Source organism: Bidens hawaiensis, unplaced genomic scaffold (genome assembly GCF_021521415.1).
Source record: "Bidens hawaiensis isolate Kalapana, Puna unplaced genomic scaffold, B.hawaiensis_p1.1 tig00012472_1, whole genome shotgun sequence".
Taxonomy (NCBI): Eukaryota; Viridiplantae; Streptophyta; class Magnoliopsida; order Asterales; family Asteraceae; genus Bidens; species Bidens hawaiensis.
The window spans coordinates 515,471-536,293 of NW_027492020.1; the positions used below are offsets into that span (position 1 = coordinate 515,471).

Consider the following 20,823-nt stretch of genomic DNA (forward strand, 5'->3'; position numbering starts at 1 on the left):
TTGATCGATTAAAAATCCAAAACTGTTTTTTTCGGTGAACCAACAATTGATTGGATATGTATTGACGATTATGAGATTTTTGGATGTGATTTCTTGGATCGATTCGTGAAAAATGGATTCACATACGTATTGTACGTTAAGTCATTATTGTATTAATGATCTTTTCCCATATTATATATCCAGCAAAAATATAAAGGAATTTTAATTTATTGCTAGTAGAAACATCATTATTATTATTGTCCTTTGCAATGTAGTGTAGTGGTAGGAAACATGGATTTCTCAAGGGAGACGCAAGTTTAAACCTCATTTACAACACCTTAGGGGGACATGAGAGGCTCAACAAAGAAAGATTGAATCTTTGAAATCTTTAGTTCGATCTTGAAAGCGTCCGGATTTTACCACCAGTAAGCCTCCGGGCGGGTGGGTTTTTCCTGAACTGTAGATAACTTGGAGGTGTTTAAGGGCTCTGTACGGTTGGGTTGGGCCAGCTGGCGATGGCCTTTTAATATATAGTTTCCTAAACAAAAAAGGAAAAAAATAAATATTATTTTTCTCTTATATATAATAGAATGAGTAAAATAATATAATAACCTGCAGATATATATTAAACCCTAAACATTCATCATCATCATCTCTCTCTGGCATGGCCACCGAAGTCAAGAATAAGCGTGGCGTTCTGCAATCCGTAGCCAAAAAACTGAAACAAGCAATCAAAGCTTCGAAACAGGCAATGATCAAAGCTTCGAAAAGACTAAAACCCAAGTCAAAGATTTCCCCTGGGACGCCAAAAAAACTCATATCTTCCATAAGTAATAAAGCAATGAAGCTGTGCCACCTCAAGAATAATGATACCCGAGAAGACAGCGTGTGGCGGAGGGATATTCTGATGGGGGGTAAATGTCAGCCGTTGGATTTCTCCGGTGTAATTTATTATGATAAAGACGGAAACATTCTCTCTGAGTGTCCTGTGCGATCGCCCCTTGCAAGTCCCTTGCACGGATATGCTTGTTGATGGCGCGTTCAGAATCACTGGTGGTTAAGTAATTTTAGTTATGTTTTGTGTAAATGTTAATTTTCTTAGCATGGAATACATGTTTTGTTTTTTACTTAATTTCTAGGGTATTGTTGGATGTTAATTCATACTTTTTCTTATATAGTTTTATTTAGAAAAGAAATGAATCGAATTGAATATAATAAGTTTGTATTTCATTCGAATTAATTTTTGAAAATCGAACTCAAATCGAATCAGTCAATTTTCTTGATTCTGAATCAAATTCTGAACATCCCTAATATTTGCACCCTTCAGATGCTTTAAACTGTTAATCATGGACCATGGATCCAGGAGCATCTATTCACCTATTAGTTAATTGTTTAAGTAAATTTTCAAGTGATGATGTGAAGTCAATTTTTAATTCTGTTAATCTAGCATTGTAACTCAAACTTGCAACTGCAAAGACGACTTTTGGTCAGAGTGTTAGAATATGTGTTTTCCTTAATAAACTAATTGTCAAACAACTGTTGGTTTTTTATTTCTTAAATTTGATGTTTTGAGTAGTTTTTCTGTTTTTAAATACTAAAGCACACTTTATCATCTAGCCAGACTAGCCTGATTGATTTTAAGGTAATTAAGCTATTTGCCATTTTCTTTCTTTCTTTCTTTAACTACACCACTGATCGATTCCAATATTACCGACAGAAAGAGAGAGTGATCGACAAAATAGAGAACTAGAGGAGTGAAAAAGAAGGAAGAGGAAACATCCAATAGGGGAAGGAGGGGAAATTTGGTTTAAAATTTTTTAAGCAAAAGGATATAAAGGCGAAAATATCATCGTTTGTCGTGGGCATGGCCGATTTTTACTTTCAAATGTCCTCCTTATAACTAAAAGATGAAATCCATGACAAAATCTAAAGGTAAAGACTTATTCGTGTAACTAATGAAAATTAAGGACAGAATGTTCAAGTTTTTATACATCTAAAGGACATAAAGTGTAATCTTGTCATTATTTTATAATGATTCAAAAGTTATTAGGCATTGAAGCATGCACTTTGGGTGAGTTTCAATTGACATATTGGTGACCCATTTGATATATTTTGACATATTTAACTCTCTAAATAGTGTATTTTTACTTGATAAGATTGCCTAGTGTTCAAATTGACCTTTAGAAACAAGCTTATTTGAATCTTGAAGTAAAACACGGAACACAATCTTGAGACAATTATTACACTTTCTTTGAATTTTAGTTATTGTATGATATCTTCACCTAATTACTGTCTGCCTTTTAACCAATAAATATTATCTTTATACAATAGAAAATTGTCACTGGAAATACATTAAGGTAGAACATAATCCACATGCAATGGGTAGCAAGAACATGAAGAAATATACAATTTTGTTGAATATAGTAATATGTTGCTGGGCTTGCATGACTGAAGCAATATACTTAAAATACAAAGATCCAAAACAACCAATTGGCGATCGGATCAAAGATTTAATCAACCGGATGACATTAGAGGAAAAGATTGGCCAAATGACACAAATTGATAGATCGGTTGCATCCAATGAGGTCATCCAGAAGTACAAGATTGGTACAAGATTCAATCTAACTGTTAATATCACACAGTCTTTATTATGTTTGGATCTTTATTAAACTTGTGTTTTTACAGGGGGTGTTTTGAGTGGTGGAGGGAGTGTTCCTGGCAAACAAGCATCTCCGTTTACATGGATTGACATGGTGAACGATTTTCAAAAGGGTGCGTTAGCCACCCAGTTGGGGATACCGATGATTTATGGGATTGATGCTATTCATGGTCATAATAGTGTTTATAAAGCTACAATCTTTCCACATAATGTTGGTCTTGGAGTTACCAGGCAAGTTATAGTATCAAGTCTTGATCAACATACAAGTTGCATTCTTTAATACAAGTCTCTATATTGTTAGAATGAATTACTAGTAATTAATGCACACATTGAAATGATGGTGCACACATAGAAATGATGCAGGGCCGTCTTAGATTCCATACAGGGCTTGGCTGCGGTCTCGATAAGGGCATGGATTTTTTTTTTCTAAAGAAATTATACATATTATTTTTTTAACCGTTATTAGCAAATCGGGCTGAAAATGACTAATAGTACAACCAATAAGGGCCCAAAAGTCTTAAGGAGTCCATTAAACATTAAACAATTTAATAAAATGTTGTTGGGTCTGAGCCTAGTAATGACAATCAGTTTTGAGGAAAAAAACAATTATACAAAGTCATTTATTAGTATGTGTCTTGGGCACTTAAAATTTCAGAGACGGCCCTGAATACAGTTATATGAAAACTTGTTGCTATGGGTGACACAATTTTTTTTTTGTTATGTAAAGCACCTTTATAAAAATGGGCTCAAGATCCTCATTTCTCCTGGCTAGAGACGAAGACAGCGGTGGTGTGCTGGCAGCATAGGTGGTGGTGGCGGTTGCAGTGGATGCTGCCGACCCATTTTGATCCAATGATCTAAATCGACTCGTTTAGCTAAACAAAATTACCCAAATCAACCCATTTGTCTAAAAATTTGTCACGATCAAAGTATTTATAAAAGAACGGTTTCAAATGTGTGCCAGCATAGTTTTTAACTGTATTATGTATTTATAAATATGCGAAAATCTAAACAGGGACCCTGTGCTGGTTAAAAAGATTGGAGCTGCAACCGCACTTGAAGTTAGAGCCACTGGAATACAATATGGTTTTACACCTTGTATTGCAGTAAGTTAAATAAAAATTACTTGAAAATTTTACTACTGTTACAAAAAAAGATGCAATCTTTTTAGCAGTTACAGTTTTTCCTAAACAGGTATGTAGAGATCCGAGATGGGGTCGTTGCTACGAGAGTTATAGTGAAGATCCCAAGATTGTTAAGTTAATGACCGAGATTATACCAGGTTTACAAGGAGACATCCCTGCTGGTTCAAGAAAGGGTATTCCTTACGTCGGTGGACAGTAAGTTAGTTGACCTTTTTAGTCAACATGTCTACTTTGACAAATCTTGAATCTTTACTGAATATGCGCTTAGCTAACGACGTGTTGATTCCATTTTTTAACAGAGATAAGATAGCAGCATGTGCTAAACATTATGTAGGAGATGGCGGGACCCACTTGGGCACAAACGAGGGTGACACGATCATAGACTCCAAAGGTTTTTTTGACATACATATGACAGCATACTATGATGCGGTCGTCAAGGGTGTTGCTACAGTTATGACCTCATATTCCAGCTGGAACGGGGTCAAAATGCACGCCAGCCGTTATCTTGTCACTGACTTTCTCAAAAACAGGCTCAAATTCAAAGGCTTTGTTATATCAGACTGGCAAGGGATTGACAAGATCACTACTCCAGAACATGCTAACTATACGTACTCGATCATAGCTGGAATGAATACTGGCATTGACATGGTATGTTTGTTGTCTCTTGTTCTTGAAATTTGTTCTTCATTTTATAAAAATTCAAGAACCTAAGGTGTCGGTTGTACGCAGTTCATGATTCCACACAATTACACCGAGTTCATAGATGGTCTAACTTACTTAGTCAAGAACAAGTACATACCCATGAGCCGTGTAGACGATGCGGTTAAGAGGATTATAAGGGTCAAGTTCACCATGGGTTTGTTTGAAAACCCGTTGGCTGATTACAGCATGGCTAAGTACCTCGGAAGCAAGGTAAACTAACTTTTATCTTTTTGTATAATCTTTATTTGATTTGTGAACTCAAATGTGAACAGGAGCACCGAGAATTAGCTAGGGAAGCTGTGAGGAAAACACTTGTTTTATTGAAAAAGGGTAAATTTCCAGATAAGCCATTGATACCGCTTTCTAAAAAGGCGTCGAAGATATTAGTTGCAGGGTCTCATGCTGATAATCTTGGTTATCAGTGTGGCGGATGGACTATTGAGTGGCAAGGACTTTCAGGAGATATTACTGATGGTATAATCGCGATCTAGAAATATTCAAATCACCGGAACCTTTAATCTTTTTAAAATCTTGAAATATCAATCTAAACTTTTTGTAATCTTAATAGCGCCTAGGCGCCGAGTACTAGACAAGTAATCCCCAATTACTCCTCGCCTAGGCTGAGTACTCGGCGAGTAAATCCAGAGAACTTCCCAACTAGGCCGAGTACTCATAACTCCCCAATCGGCCGACCTATCATATATATAAGTAATTAACACAAAAGCTTTTATCTTTTTAAATCTTGAACTATTCCTGCTAATGTTTTTAAAAAATTGAACTCCACCCTTTGATCTTTATAAGATCTTAATCTATAAGCTTTGATCTTTGTAAAATCTTGAACAAAACCTATAAATATTTTATAATCTTAACTTAAGCCCTTTTGATCTTTATAATATCTTAATCTAAAAGCTCTAGTCTTTTCAAAATCTTGAACTTTACCCGTTAATCTTTCTAAAATCTTGAACAAAACCTCTAAACCTTTTGTAATCTTGAATAAACCCTTTTGATCTTTTATAAGATCTTGATCTAAAAGCCTTGATCTTTTTAAAATATTGAACCATACCCTTTGATCTTTGCAGGTACCACAATCTTATCTGCGGTGAAAAAGGCCGTTGACCCGAATACTCAAGTGATATACAATGAGAACCCAAGCGAGAACTTTGTCAAGTCGTACACATTCGACTATGCCATCATCGTTGTAGGAGAGCTCCCATATGCCGAGACAGCTGGAGATGACATGAACCTAACACTCCCAGAGCCCGGACCAAGCACCATCAATAATGTATGCAGTTTAGTGAAATGTGTGGTGGTCTTAATCAGCGGTCGGCCCATGGTCATGCAACCGTATGTCAAAAACATAGACGCGTTTGTGGCTGCTTGGCTTCCTGGAACCGAAGGTGAAGGCGTCACAGATGTTTTGTTTGGTGACTATGGTTTTACAGGCAAGCTTGCACATACTTGGTTCAAGTCTGTCGACCAACTCCCTATGAACGTTGGGGACCCGCATTATGACCCGTTGTACCCGTTTGGATTCGGGCTCACTACTGAGCCTAGGAAGAATTTTTGAACATAATGAGTTATTGGATTGTTAGTAATTATTTTTGTATTTGATCTTAATTAGTGTTACATGAATAAATCAATTGAATCGGATTTATTTGTTAACTTTGTCTTCTACCAAACTTAAATCCTAAAGACTGATAAACTAGAGGTGTGCAATAACCAAATCGGTAACTGAACCGAAATTAACTGAAAAGCTAGCGGTTATTAGTTATTTTATGCACCCTTGGTTAACCGAAGTTAACCAACCTGAACCATTCATATTTTCATATATTTCTAGCTTATATACTTCTATTTCATCTATTTATGCATCTATTTCATGTATTTCAAAGTAAAAAAAAATAGCCCAAATTAACTAAGTAACTGAGTAAACGTAACCAATTAACCGAAAACTAATTGGTTAATTTGATTGAGGCTACTAACTGAACTGTGCACACCCCTAATAAACAACTAACTATACTCTTGAAATCTTAAGCATATATATTAATTTTAAGAGTGAACTGCGGTTTTCGTCCCTGTGGTTTGTCCAAATCTGCGGTTTTAGTCAAATAATTTCAGATTTACGATTTTCGTCCTTGTGGTTTCATTTCACTTGCAATTAAACCCAAATTCATTAACCCCGTTAAGTCTGGTCGTTAAATCCATAAGCATGCCCCTCACGTGAGGAGCATTTTTGTCATTTTTCTCCCCAAATAAACCCCAATCGTAATTCGTAAGCTCCCTCACGTGAGGGGTTGGGGTGTATTTGGTGAAAGAAAGAACAAAAATGTCCATCACGTGAAGGGTACGCTAATGAATCTAACGAACAGACTTAACGGGGTTAATGGATTCGGGTTTAATTGCAGGTGAAATGAAACCAGATGGACGAAAATCGCAAATTTAAAACTATTAAACTAAAACCACATATTTGTACAAAAGAAAATTTTCTCATATTCTAAAATGTTTAGTGATTATTGCTTATTAATATTTAAGTAAAAAAAATACAAGATTGAAATATTGTGAGTCTGTTTGGGGCTTCCGTCCGATCAGGGTTGGATAACTGGAAATCAAAGGGGTCAACGGTTGTCACTAAACATATTAAGATCAGAGAATCTGGGGTCAACGGTTGTCACTAAACATATTAAGATCAGAGAATCTGGGGTCAACTGTTGTGTTGAGTGGACCGTGACCGATGCTTCCGGCTGCAATATGGGGTCAATTGATTGATGATTTATTATATATCCTAATCTTAAATATAAGAAAGGTTCAAATAAAAGTTTGATATTCCTAAGAAGGTTAGGAATGAGAGTATTTTAGTCTTCTACCTTAATATTGAAAACTCACTTAATTTAATTTTAAAATCCATTTAATTAATCTTAAAATAACTCACTTAATTTTCACTCATCTTCTACAACCACCACCGCCCACCGCCGCCACCTTACCGGAAAAGTCTCTGGAAATTTTGCCGGAAAGTCTCCGATAAAACACAATGGAAAACACAATGAAAAAACACAATGGAAAAAACACTATAAAATAAAAAACACAATGACAAAAACGCAATGAAAAAATACAATTAAATAACACAATGTAAAAACACAATACAAAAAACACTATTAAAAAATAAAACACAATTGTATAACACCATTTTGGTAAAACACAATTTGTAAAAAACCCACGATTTTTTTTTATTTTTATATAACAATATGGTACTCATATAAAAGATAAAAAAACACTCGTTATTAAGGTGAATTTTTTAAAAAAAATGCCGTATAAAAAGTTATGAACGTTTTAAAATGACGGGAGAATTTGACATGTGCCTTGCATGTGAAGAAAAAAAGTTAATAAATGTGTTATCCCTATTATGCACTTATCCTTGTTTTACACTTGATGATCTCTCTAATCTAATCTCAGCCATTTAAGTCTAAAATGAATGTGCAAGGTTATTTCTTATCCTTCATATAAAAACTAATTTTCTTATTATAACTCAACCCTCTAAAATATATATAAACGAAATCTTTAAAAACTCTCAGATTACTTTATACATTCTCTCAAACCATCAGATTGTTTTATTTGTAAATGGAGGTTTCTCATGCATTTGAATAGAATTCACGGGTATGGGTCTCACCAAACGCATATAGCCCTTAAACGGTTTATAACATCTTATTAAATTAAAGTTAATCTCACAAGCTATTTGATATGAAAATCCTATAATATAATAATATACTAAAAATTAATATTCGATTTTTTTTAAAAAAATATTATTTAAAAGCAAGAAACAATTTTATAGTAAAAAAAATTAAGCGGGTAATGGATCTTACTAAACTCAACTAAACACATATAACTTTTAAATTGGGTATAATATCACATTTATTTGTGAAACTCTTTCATCATGAAACCATAAGTATATTATTAACTTTCTTACAATAAATAAAACTAAAATCCAAAAAAATATATAAATATTAGAATCGAAAAATGTAAAACAACCCCCGTAATACGAAGGATAAAACCTAGTATTATTATATAATAAATAAATAGGGTGGCGGCGGTTAAGAAAGATGGTGACCTCGATTTTGGATAACTTCGGTATATCAATATAATAAGTTTACTAATCAAGTGGTGGTGGAGGCATTGTTGCAAAAATCGTGACTAGCGTTGATTAGTCGTTAGTCTCCACTTTACTTCATTGGTTAATTTTGGGCTAATCAGTCAATGATCAAATCAGGATTAATTGGACTTAATTGGATTTTTCTAATGAGGTTCTAGCCAAAATTAGCGGTTCCGGTGAGATTCCGACCAAAATCAGTGGTTTCTGACAAGCTTCCAACAAAAATCAACGGTTTTCCGCGAGATTCCAACCAATTTCCAGCCAAAATGCGTTTGTGTATGTATAAAACTGAAAATTACGTATAATTTGTGTGTGTGTAAAAGTGAAAATTATACATTAAACTATGATCTGATTAATCCCGATTAATCATTAGTCGCCACCTCACCGCCTGACTAACGACTAATGATTTTTACAACACCGGGTGGAGGTAGATGTTAGTGTAATTTTACGTAAGTACGGGACCTAGGTTTCGTACTTACAAGCCTAGAGTTTTTTGAGTTAGTTTTTCTCTTATTATTGTCTAGCAAGGAATTGTATGGTTATAAATAGAGATTATTTGTAATCAAGTTTTCATAACAATTAATAATATAATAAATGGATAGACTTTAAGTCTGGTTACCTTTAGTATAAATAAAAGCCAAACGGAATAGAGAGACTAGCAAAGAAAGAGAAGCATTTGGGTCACCTGCGAGATAGATGGCCGAAGGTATGGCGATGATGGTAGTTTCATGTTGGTGTAGGTAACCAAAGCTAGGAGACACGACACGACGAACTAAAAGTATAAACGTCTTTTAATTTATTTGCTATATAATAAATGAATTGTGGTGAGCTTGCCTGTTTATTTTTGAGAAAATTCCCAAAACAGCCCTTTTAATGAGAGAGAAAACACCAAATAGCCCGTGAGATTTGAATATCCCAAAATAGCCCTTCAAATCTCACGTCCACGTTAGTTTGTGATATTTCCAGTGAGTTTTCGTGGTCGAATCAAATTCTGCCATGTGTTTTCCATTCCCACCTACCACGCTATTTTCCATCCCAAATCTGTCGGAAACGTAACTTTTGACATCAAATATAACATGAAACAAACCAATTGTAACGTGATGTTTCAAGCTGTTTTTATCGGCAACGTGAGTTTTCAAATAAGATGGATTTTGAGTTATTTTGAAATTCATCTCCTTAGATGAATTTCAACCTCGAAGACGATTTTAGTTTCCCAAAAATATGTTGCATGTCAATTATTGGTGGGCCCGATAAAATAAGAACCAAATTAATGTTATACGTTAAAAGATGGCCCATAAATATGTTCAACGTTAAAATGTATCCGGATTATATGTTGTATGTTAAAGTTTCCCAAAAATATGTTCCGTGTCAATTATTGGTGGGCCCGATAAAATAAGAAACAAATTAATGTTATACATTAAAAGATGGCCTATAAATATGTTCAACGTTAAAATGTATCCGGATTATATGTTGTACGTTAAGGTTTCCCAAAAATATGTTCCATGTCAATTATTGGTGGGCCCGATAAAATAAGAACCAAATTAATGTTATACGTTAAAAGATGGCCCATAAATATGTTCAAAGTTAAAATGTATCCGGATTATATGTTGTACGTTAAAGTTTCCCAAAAATAAATTTCATTCGCCGTATGACGTCGGAAGTTAATAGACATTAGTTCAACACTTATTGGAAGATAAACTTGAAATTTATTAAAAGAACAACTAATTACTAACAAAATTATTGTAAACCGCAAAAATAAAAAAATAATTAAACTTACCACATCAACCATCCATAACGGAGGAAATCGCAGATCCTCGCCGTTAACAAGATTTGGATCTATGGAGTCTCGTGCTTCTGTAAAACATGGAGGAAGGATAGACCAATGTAAAACTATTAAAACCTTCCAATCGATTATGCATGAGATACTAACCCAGCCATCTAAAAACAAATATAAAGAAATAAACACATCATTGAAAGTATGTGACTCATTGACAACTAATTGAAAATAATAACAAACTAATTTTTAATTATCAAATCAGATTTAGATTTACCCAAGGTTGAGAAGGCCACCTAATTCACGACCAAGAAGTAGATGAACAACCCAACCCGAACAGCTTCATACGAGAGTGGGAGAAGAAGAACATGGTTGTGAGGATATGAAAAACATGCAAAAGGTTTGAAAGAGGTTTACAAGAGAAGAAGATAATGAACTTTAATTGAAAATCGTCTCCTAAGTTAAAATTCATTTGAAATTCATCTAAGGAGATGAATTTCAAAATACCTTTAAAATCCATCTTATTTGAAAATTCACGTTGCCGATAAAAACAGCTTGAAACATCACGTTACAGTTGGTTTTTTTCAGGTTATATTTGATGTCAAAAGTTACGTTTTCGACAGATTTGGGATGAAAAATAGCGTGGTAGGTGGGAATGGAAGACACTTGGCAAAATTTGATTCGTCCATGAAAATTCACGGGAAATCTCACAAACTAACGTGGACGTGGGATTTGAAGCGCTATTTTGGGAATTTCAAATCTCATGGGCTATTTCTTGTTTTCTCTCTCATTAAAAGGGCTGTTTTGAGAATTTTCTCTTATTTTTTTCATTTATTATATAATAATAATTCAAGTCACATCAACAATAAAGAAGCATGTGGAGTGCCCTCGAGAGGTCTCAAGACCACCTAGAAAACCACCCCGTGTCTCACCAAACCAATTCGGGAAAGATACAAAGAAGAAAACGGGCAGAAAATTGAGCAAATCGGGGCTTGGGGTCGGCAGGAACACCACCCTGCCTCATTTAGTGCTAAAGCATTATGATCGAGGTGGGATGAGCAATCCGTTCACCCTTACAGGTCATCTCATAGTTATCTTAAAAATGTCCAGGTATAAGGACTCTAATATGAAAAAAAATAAAGAAAGAATGAAAAAAAAGAGGTAATGGGACTTGTATGAGAAAAACAAATATATATATATATTTTTTTTCTTTATGATATTTTGCCTTGTTTTATACTTTGAAAAGATTGTTGAAATCTTATTACATAGATTATATATAAAGTAGGTATTAGGATGAGTAAATTAAATAACCTTTTTTAACGCCGAACTCATACACACGTATCTATACCATTTGTTCATAATAGGTTATTAATGAGACTTAAATTCGCACAATTTGCAAAAGACGGCTTTTTTTAACACCTCGATACTATTGTGCAACAAAGCCCTTGAAGTAGACTCTCTATCCCAATAGATAGAGGTAAGGTATGCATAATTTATTTTTATTTGTGGGACTTGCTGGGTACGATTGTGATTGTTATATTAAAATTTTACTACGTTAATAACATGATCAAATTTTTTACTCGCAAGTAAAAAAACGATAAGGAAAATGTAATTTTTTAGCGATATAAATTAAAACAAAAATATGGCCACATATACTATCTTGTAGTTTTTCTAATATCTTTCATATTGATACACAAAACACATAAAAAGAACTATAATCTGCTTCGTTCTTAATTCAAATTTTAAGCATACCAGCCAAACAAAAAACATTAACGCATTGAATATGTTCAAGTGGTCCATGCAACGATGATTAAGAACACCTTCTAGTCCACAAAAAACTATATTAAAGTCAGTCAAGTTCTCTTAAAATATCCATCAAACCTCATAACAACAGTCACTCTTTCTATCTTTCTATCCCTCTGGTAAGTACACTTCTTCTAGTTAACCTTTAAGGCTTTAACATATGTTTGATCCTGTTTTGTTTCTTGATCCACATTTAGTCTACAAATAAGTTCAAAATCTTCATAAAGTTTTTAAATTCTCAAGTTTCACACAAAATCTTATATTATTTAAAATCATCATCATCATCATCATCATCATCATCGTACTCAGTATATCCCACCAATAGCAAAGCTATGGTAGGGTCTGAGGAGGGTAAGATGTAGGCAGCCTTACCTCTACCCCATAGGGATAGAGAGGCTGCTTCCGGATATATATTATTTAAAATGTGCAACAGATATATACTCAGTTGAATATTTGGTAGATCACATAGGATGATCCTCTAATTAATGCCGATTTTCGTATCTTGATAATTCAGATTCGACGTTTTCAAACTCGCCATTATTTATTGTTTTTGCTTTAATCATGTCACATTATTAAACATGTTCTACAGATTAGTGAGGAATTAAATTCTTAATATAATAAGACAGTCTGGTGTTCAATTTGGATTTTTAAACTTGCTTGGTTGACTCTTGAAAGTAGAAAATAGGACCCCATATTGAGACAATTATTGCACGCTCTTTAAATTTTATTTATTGTATATTTGAAATCTCTTCATCTAATATAGTAATATCTATCTTCTTTATATACTGTAGAAAACTATCACTAGAACACCATAAAAGAAGAAGACACTCCCATTTGCAATGGGAGTCAAGAACATGAAGAAACTTTCAGTTTTGTTGGTTATGATGATCATGTGTTGTTGGGCTTCCATGACTGAAGCTGAGTACTTCAAATACAAAGATCCGAAACAACCGATTGGTGTTCGGATCAAAGATTTAATGAAAAGGATGACATTAGAGGAAAAGATTGGCCAAATGACACAAATTGATAGATCAGTTGCATCCAATAAAGTCATCAACAAGTACATGATTGGTATGTACAAGATTTAATATTCTAACTCAAATCAATGAATCATATGCATAGTCTTTTTTGTGTTTACATGTTTCTTGAATTATGCATATTTGTAGGGAGTGTTTTGAGTGGAGGAGGGAGTGTTCCAGCCAAAAAAGCATCCCCGCAAACATGGGTTGACATGGTCAACGACTTCCAAAAAGGCGCGTTGTCGACTCGTTTGGGGATACCGTTGATATATGGGATTGATGCGGTTCATGGTCATAATAATGTTTACAAAGCTACAATCTTTCCTCATAATGTTGGTCTTGGTGTTACTAGGCAAGTTTTAATATAACATTATATATTAATAGGATTATATATATTAATATGCCAAAATCTGGACAGGGACCCTGAACTAGTTAAGAAGATTGGAGCGGCAACCGCACTTGAAGTTAGAGCAACTGGCATACAATATGCTTTTGCACCTTGTATTGCAGTAAGTTAAACAAAGTTTAGTGATTTTATCAAAAAGGTGCAATCTTTTTGGATAACTTTAGTTTTTCCTAAACAGGTATGTAGAGATCCGAGATGGGGTCGTTGTTTCGAGAGTTATAGTGAAGATCCCAAGATTGTTAAGTTAATGACCGAGATTATACCGGGTTTACAAGGAGACATCCCTGCTGGATCAAGAAAGGGTGTTCCTTTCGTCGGTGGGCAGTAAGTTAATTAACCTTTTTAATTAAATTGTTTACCAAACATGTTTGTTCTGACAAATCTTGAATCTTTAATGTGAGGTTTTTAGATCTATCTAGTGAATGATGCTTTAACTTAAGGTCTTACCTGTTTCAAATAATTCAAAATTTCATTTTTCAATCTGTGGGTATTATTTGGTCAATAAAATAAGAACTAAAGAGGGGTTCCACAAGATGGAATATGATATAAACATCATAATATTTTTTATAAAAGATGTGAACCTCATAAGTGAGAGATGGTCCACAAAGTGTGAAAGATATTATTTTATACCATCAAGGATTGAGTACAATTTTTTCTTGAAATAAAAGATTAATAGAAACAAAGATATTACATCAACATAGCAGGTAGGCGGGCAACAAGCTGCGCCGCCATCCCCTTTCTGAATTGCAAACCCTAACCTGCTAAAGACATACCCCTGCCCCTTTGGAGTCGACACATTGCTATGCACAACCCGTTGGACCCTGGTTGTGAAAGATTACACAAAAAATATCATATACTTTTCATATGGTCCTTCAAAGAATATATATCTTCTTGTTTTCCTCTCTTTTAAAGCAGATATTGCTAATCATATTATGACAAACTTGACTTTTCATGGTCAACAGTCTATATTTTACAAAAAAAAAAAAAAAAAGGTACATCTTTCTAATCATAGCATGATAGATGATAACGGCTTTCTATGGACAACATGCTAGACTTTACATCAAAAGATATCTCTAAATCTTAACTTATGTGAACCATGTGTTGCACTAACTCAGAAATTGACAAAAAGAAACTAAAAAAAAAAATATAGAAAAGAAGAACATGTCATGCTTACATGTTCCTGATCTATGAATGATTTTGAGTATCCAAAATAGTATATCATAATATGTGTTGATTTCATTTTTGAACAGAGATAAGATAGCATCATGTGCTAAGCATTATCTGGGAGACGGTGGGACTCACTTGGGCACAAACGAGGGCAACACGATCATAGATGCCAAAGGGTTCTTCAGCATACACATGCCAGCATACTATGATGCTGTCATCAAGGGCGTTTCCACGATTATGACCTCGTATTCCAGCTGGAACGGGGTCAAAATGCACGCCAACCATTTTCTTGTCACCGATTTCCTCAAAAACAGACTCAAATTCAGGGTAGATATATATATACACACACTTCTCTAGGTGCTTTGAGTTATTTCTTACACATATCAAGCAACTCGTGTAGTTTTGTTTGACTTTGACTTTGACTTCAGGGGTTCGTTATATCAGACTGGCAAGGTATTGACAGGATCACTACTCCGGAACATGCTAACTATACGTACTCGATCATAGCTGGAATGAATACTGGCATTGATATGGTATGTTTGTTTTCTCTTATTCTTGATTTTGTAAAATATACAAGAGCTAAACTCCTAATTTCTAAAGAGTTGGTTGTATGCAGTTCATGGTTCCATATAATTACACCGAGTTCATCGATGGTCTAACGCACCTTGTCAAGAACAAGTTCATATCCATGAGTCGTGTAGATGATGCGGTTTACAGGATTCTAAGAGTCAAGTTCACCATGGGTCTGTTTGAAAACCCGTTGGCTGATTACAGCATGACTAAGTACCTCGGAAGCCAGGTAAACCAACGCTTACTTTCTCTTTTTTTCTTTTTAATATAATCTTTATTTGATTTTGCGAATTCAAACGTGAGCAGGAACACAGAGAGCTGGCTAGGGAAGCTGTGAGGAAAACACTTGTGTTATTGAAAAATGGTAAATTTTTAAAGACGCCGTTGTTACCGCTTCCTAAAAAGGCCTCGAAGATATTAGTCGCAGGGTCTCATGCGGATAACCTTGGTTACCAATGTGGCGGATGGACAATTGAGTGGCAAGGACTTTCAGGAGATATTACTGATGGTATATATAATCACAATCTAGTAACATTTAGGGGTGCAAATGAGCCAAGCTGCTCACGAGCTACTCAAGATCAACTCGTTAAAATGCTCGTTCGAGCCGAGCTTTATCGAGCCTGAGCCCGAGCTCAAGCCTAAAAATAAGCTCATTTAATAAGCGAGCCCAAGCTTTACTTATCGAGCTCGTTCCGGCTCGCGAGCCTGCCATTTATATAATTTTTTTAAAATATATATTTAATAATTATTAATTAATAAATATAATGTTATGAAAAAATAAATAAAATTAACTAAATAATATATATTCTTTTATACATAAAATTATAATAAAAAAATATATAAAAAATTATAATTATATAAAAAAATAATTAATAAATACTAAACGAGTCGAGCTCGAGCTTCAAAATCCATTCACAAGACGAGCTCGAGCTTTGAAAATAGAGCTCGACATGAGCTCGAGCTCTGTGTAAGTTAAACGACTCGAGCTTGGCTCGTTTGCACCCCTAGATAACATTCATATCACCTAATTTTTTTTTTATTTTTTAATATTGAACTGATGGTATAATCACCCTTTGTTCTTGCAGGAACCACAATCTTATCAGCTGTGAAAAAGACCGTTGACCCGAAAACTAAAGTGGTCTATAACGAGAAACCGAGTGAGAATTTCGTAAAATCCAACAAATTCGACTATGCGATTGTCGTTGTGGGAGAGCGCCCATACGCTGAGACATTTGGAGATAGTAAGAATCTAACAATCCCAGAGCCTGGACCAAGCACCATCAAGAATGTCTGCGGTGCTGTGAAATGTGTGGTGGTGTTGATCAGTGGTCGGCCTGTGGTCGTGCAGCCGTATGTTGAAACCATAGACGCTCTTGTGGCTGCTTGGCTTCCGGGAACCGAGGGTCAAGGTGTTACGGATGTATTGTTTGGTGACTATGGTTTTACGGGCAAGCTTGCACGTACTTGGTTCAAGTCTGTTGATCAGCTCCCAATGAACGTTGGTGACAAGCATTATGACCCGTTGTACCCGTTTGGGTTCGGGCTTACTACTGAGCCAAAGAAGAATTTGTGAGGTGATGAGCTTGTTGGGTTGTGAGTGATTTTTTGTGGGATTTTGATCTTAATTTAAAGTTATATGAATAAAGCAACTGAATTAATATCTTTCCATGGCTGCATAGTTACAAAAATGTAACAGCACTTCAACTCTCCAACTTATAAAATCATTTGGTATACAAACAAAAAACAAACTGTCAACCTAACAATCAACTTATTGTTGACATAATAAACAAATGTGGAAAGCATAGATTTACCTTTTTTATTGTATCCACACACTACACAACCGAAACGCATGATATACGAGCTCACTTGCCGGATGATTTTGGCGGGCGTACTATAAGAACCGGACATTTAGCATGATGCACACAATAGTCGCTAACACTTCCCAAAAACGCCCTGTAACATAAATAAATACATGGCAATACAATTGTTTAAATTAATATGTATATCTACATAATCATATCTTGTTTATGATTTAGGTTTACCTTTTGATTTGTCCAAGGCCTCTGCTTCCAACAACCAGGATATCGGCATTCATGTCCTCTACAGCTTCAACTATCATTTCCTTCGGGTTCCCTCTAATCACCATCATTTCTGGTTTGATCTGTCATTAGTGCAAATAAATAACTACCAAAATGCGTAACTACTACGAAAAGGGGAATTAGCGACCAAACGTTGACCAAAGTGAGGTTGTGACCCAAGTCAAAATGATTGGATGATAGCAACGATACCACCCAAGTCAAAATGGTCTAAGGATCGGATGATAGCAACGATACCATCAATTTATTCGTAAAATGATTAATACAAAACGAAATCAATCTGGTTGTTTATTAGTCGCTAATTTTGCAACCACCACTTCGATTGATTATGAGATCTTGGTTTGTTGGTAAACTAGAGAAAGAAATGCATTCCCAACGCGAATGGGATGGCTCGCTAGAAACTATAATTGAACTAAACAAGTCAACTAACACAAGCTTGTGTTGGATAAATGAGCTTAAAACTGAGCATGATCACTTATTGATAGTGAGCCTTAAAAGCCTATTGTTTTAGGTACTCGCTTTTCATGTTATATATATACTTAATAGAATATGATAAACACATTCAACTAATGTATAGCATGTTTTGGAAAGAAATTCTAACATTTAAAAAGAGAGTTTGTAAACGTATATAAATAAATAATAAACAAATCTATCCCGAGCAGTGCTATGGCTTTATAAATATAGTTCAAAACAAAATAAGCGATCAAGATCTCCTAAGTTTAATGCCGAGATCTAGGATAGGCTCGGACCCTCTTGTTGTTACCATATCTATAATAGCTAAAATCGGCAGCAAGTTGGCGATATGATGCCGTTTGGCCACTAAAATTGGCTAAAAGTGGTCATAAATTAGTCCCAAAATGGTTGCATATTGGGTTAGCGACAATATTATTTGCCACAGCAAAAGTCTTACCATTTTTAAGGGTCGCAAATACTTGCTATACTAGTGATTACAAAAGTTGGCTTCTATGATAACTAAACCAGACTAACCATGTGTTGTTCGCATAGTTTTGTTGCACGAGAAACAACTTCAGAAGCGCTTTCTTCTTGTGCCTTCTTTACAGAATCCATCACTGCGGGTGTCGCAAATATAACTGTATGTCGCACATCAACAACAAAATAAAATCGACATATAACTGTATGTCGCACATCAACAACAAAATAAAATCGACGTGAAACATGAACAAATCAGTTATACTAAACAAAAGGTGTTTAAAACTACTGTGAAACAAAACGTTTTAAAAATAGTGAAATTGACCGAACATCCATTTGATGGGTCAACATAAAACGTTTATCCATTTGAACGGTTTCCAAATGTTCACCATAATCCAGTTGACCCGTCTACTTAATAATCATCAAGTAACTAAAATTTTTTACTAGGTCATGCCCCATGTTAATATCCCGTGATTTTTTTTCACGGGTTCGCCATATGTCAATATATATTCCGTGAAAACTCCTAGGTTTTCTAGGTGTTCTAACGGGATTTCTCTGTCTTCCGACATGATTTTTTTGTCATCCAACGCGATTTTAGATTTCCAAGACTTCTTAGATTTCCGCCGAGATTTTTTGGCTTCCACCGAGATTCCTTTTGAATCGTGACAAAATGTTGTTGGTTGAAAATCTCATCGGCGACGATTACTAGCTAGGTGGGTCGACTGGATTTGGGATAGACATTTAGGAGAAATAGCTAGGAGTGGCAAATGGGTTGGGTCGAAACGGGTCAACGGTCGGAACAGGTTAAGGTCGAAACGGGTTAGGGTTGGAAGTCAATTAACAAGGGTTGTTTTGGTTCGGGTTGGAACGAGTTAGGGTCAATATCAGAATGGAATGGGTCAATGGGTCGAGATCGGAACGGGTCAAAACGAGTTTCGGGTTAGATTTTTTTTAAAGAAAAATGAATAAAACATTTTAGTTATTTTACTTTTCTATTTTTTTATTTATATTTTAAATAGCTGATGAAATTGATATTTTGTTTACTGTAACGGTAAAATGGACATTTTGATCATTTTCTTTAATAATAAGTTACCAGGACCGACAGGGATGGCGGTATGAGGCGGTTGGAAATGAGGCTGGACATGAACAACCGTGATCACCGGTGATCCCTCCGCCCCCGGAGTTGCGGTCTCATGGTTGAAAAATAAATTTTCAAGGGCCCACTTAAGAGCATATAGACCCCCTTCACTCTCATCTATGGCTACCAATACTTTCATTATTGTTTCTTGTTTTTGAACTTGCACTTGCACTTGCACTAGCGGTGGCACCACCGTCTCTTTTGCCGGACTTGATGTCTCCAGTTTGTCTATCTAAATTCACAAAGGTTTTAAAAGGTTTCCTTGTTTAGTAATTTAGTAATGTTGTTTGGTCATAATAAATATAAAACACGTGGCAAGGATGCGTGATATAAATTTGACACGTCATATGTCATCGTTCCACGTGTTATTTTTTAATCTATATGGCACTGGACACCGGTTCATTTAAAACCGAAATCTGTATTCTATTTTTTGGGTAAGGCTTTAAATTATTATAAACTTTCCGGTTATAACTTTTCTCTTATGAGAAACAATGATAAAAATATTAAGTAATAATAAGAAAAGATTTAATGGTAATAAATATTTTTGGTTAAGGTCAACACTTGTAGTAAACAGCGGTAATTATCATTGGTAATAACGTGTATGATGTTCCCATCGAAATAGTATGTCTTTTAATTTACGGAGTCCAATCTTTTATTTAGAATAAAAACTTAAAACCTTTTTTCGGTAGAAACTCTGTGAATAGATCAGCCAGATTTTTACTTAACTTTATTTGGAAAACATTAATTTCTGCTTCATTTTTTTCTGCAGGTCATATGAAGAAAAACTTTGACAGTATGTGCTTTATTCTGTCACCTTTGATGTAGCTTTCTCTTATCTAAGCTATGCAATTTGCATTCCTTCTTGATATGTGCTAAACTGCATGCTTGTTGTATATGAGTATATGACTTATCTTTCATCTTAACCAAACACATTCTTGACAAGTATTATATAATGCTTTTAGTTCAACACATTTTGCTTATGTTGTTGTTAGAATTTGCTTTGTTGACCTCCAATAAACCCGTCGTGCCCCCATATGTGAAGATATAACATGCATGAGAGCGTGTTTTTATATGGATCCGATAGATATCCAACATGAACATTCATGTATGTTGAGACTTTTTATTTTTATGGTATAAAGAACCTAAGTATTGTGTCCCATAAATATACTGTGTTTTATGTCATTCCAATGTCTACGTGTTGGTTTGAGTTGTATCTTGCCAATACATGTACAATGGATACAACCAAGTTATTTATATCAAAAATCGTGTTGTCCAACCTAAATCTTGTTTCCAC

The 20,823-nt window shown here is 34.9% G+C and overlaps 2 protein-coding genes and 1 pseudogene across 3 annotated transcripts; 2 read left to right on the plus strand and 1 right to left on the minus strand.

Moving 5' to 3' along the window:
• The first annotated feature begins 2,357 nt into the window (after positions 1-2,357).
• On the plus strand, positions 2,358-6,395 carry LOC143541164 (uncharacterized). Its single transcript, XM_077034056.1, has 8 exons — positions 2,358-2,586; positions 2,665-2,869; positions 3,654-3,744; positions 3,833-3,978; positions 4,083-4,431; positions 4,513-4,695; positions 4,758-4,959; positions 5,565-6,395. The coding sequence occupies exons 1-8, from the start codon at positions 2,358-2,360 to the stop codon at positions 6,050-6,052; spliced, it is 1,893 nt and encodes a 630-aa protein (XP_076890171.1). The 3' UTR covers positions 6,053-6,395.
• A 6,583-nt stretch (positions 6,396-12,978) lies between these two features.
• LOC143541163 (uncharacterized) lies at positions 12,979-17,025 on the plus strand (annotated as a pseudogene). The gene is made up of 8 exons (XR_013136713.1): positions 12,979-13,274; positions 13,370-13,731; positions 13,807-13,952; positions 14,879-15,122; positions 15,224-15,328; positions 15,412-15,594; positions 15,672-15,873; positions 16,451-17,025. The product of XR_013136713.1 is annotated as an uncharacterized LOC143541163 (transcript).
• Positions 17,026-17,088: 63 nt separating this feature from the next.
• LOC143541141 (universal stress protein A-like protein) lies at positions 17,089-19,774 on the minus strand. Its single transcript, XM_077034036.1, has 4 exons — positions 19,485-19,774; positions 18,449-18,552; positions 17,408-17,526; positions 17,089-17,318 (listed from the first exon to the last, which is right to left on the minus strand). Exons 1-4 carry the CDS (start codon positions 19,666-19,668, stop codon positions 17,228-17,230), a joined length of 498 nt encoding a protein of 165 aa, XP_076890151.1. The 5' UTR covers positions 19,669-19,774; the 3' UTR covers positions 17,089-17,227.
• Between the last annotated feature and the right edge of the window lie 1,049 nt (positions 19,775-20,823).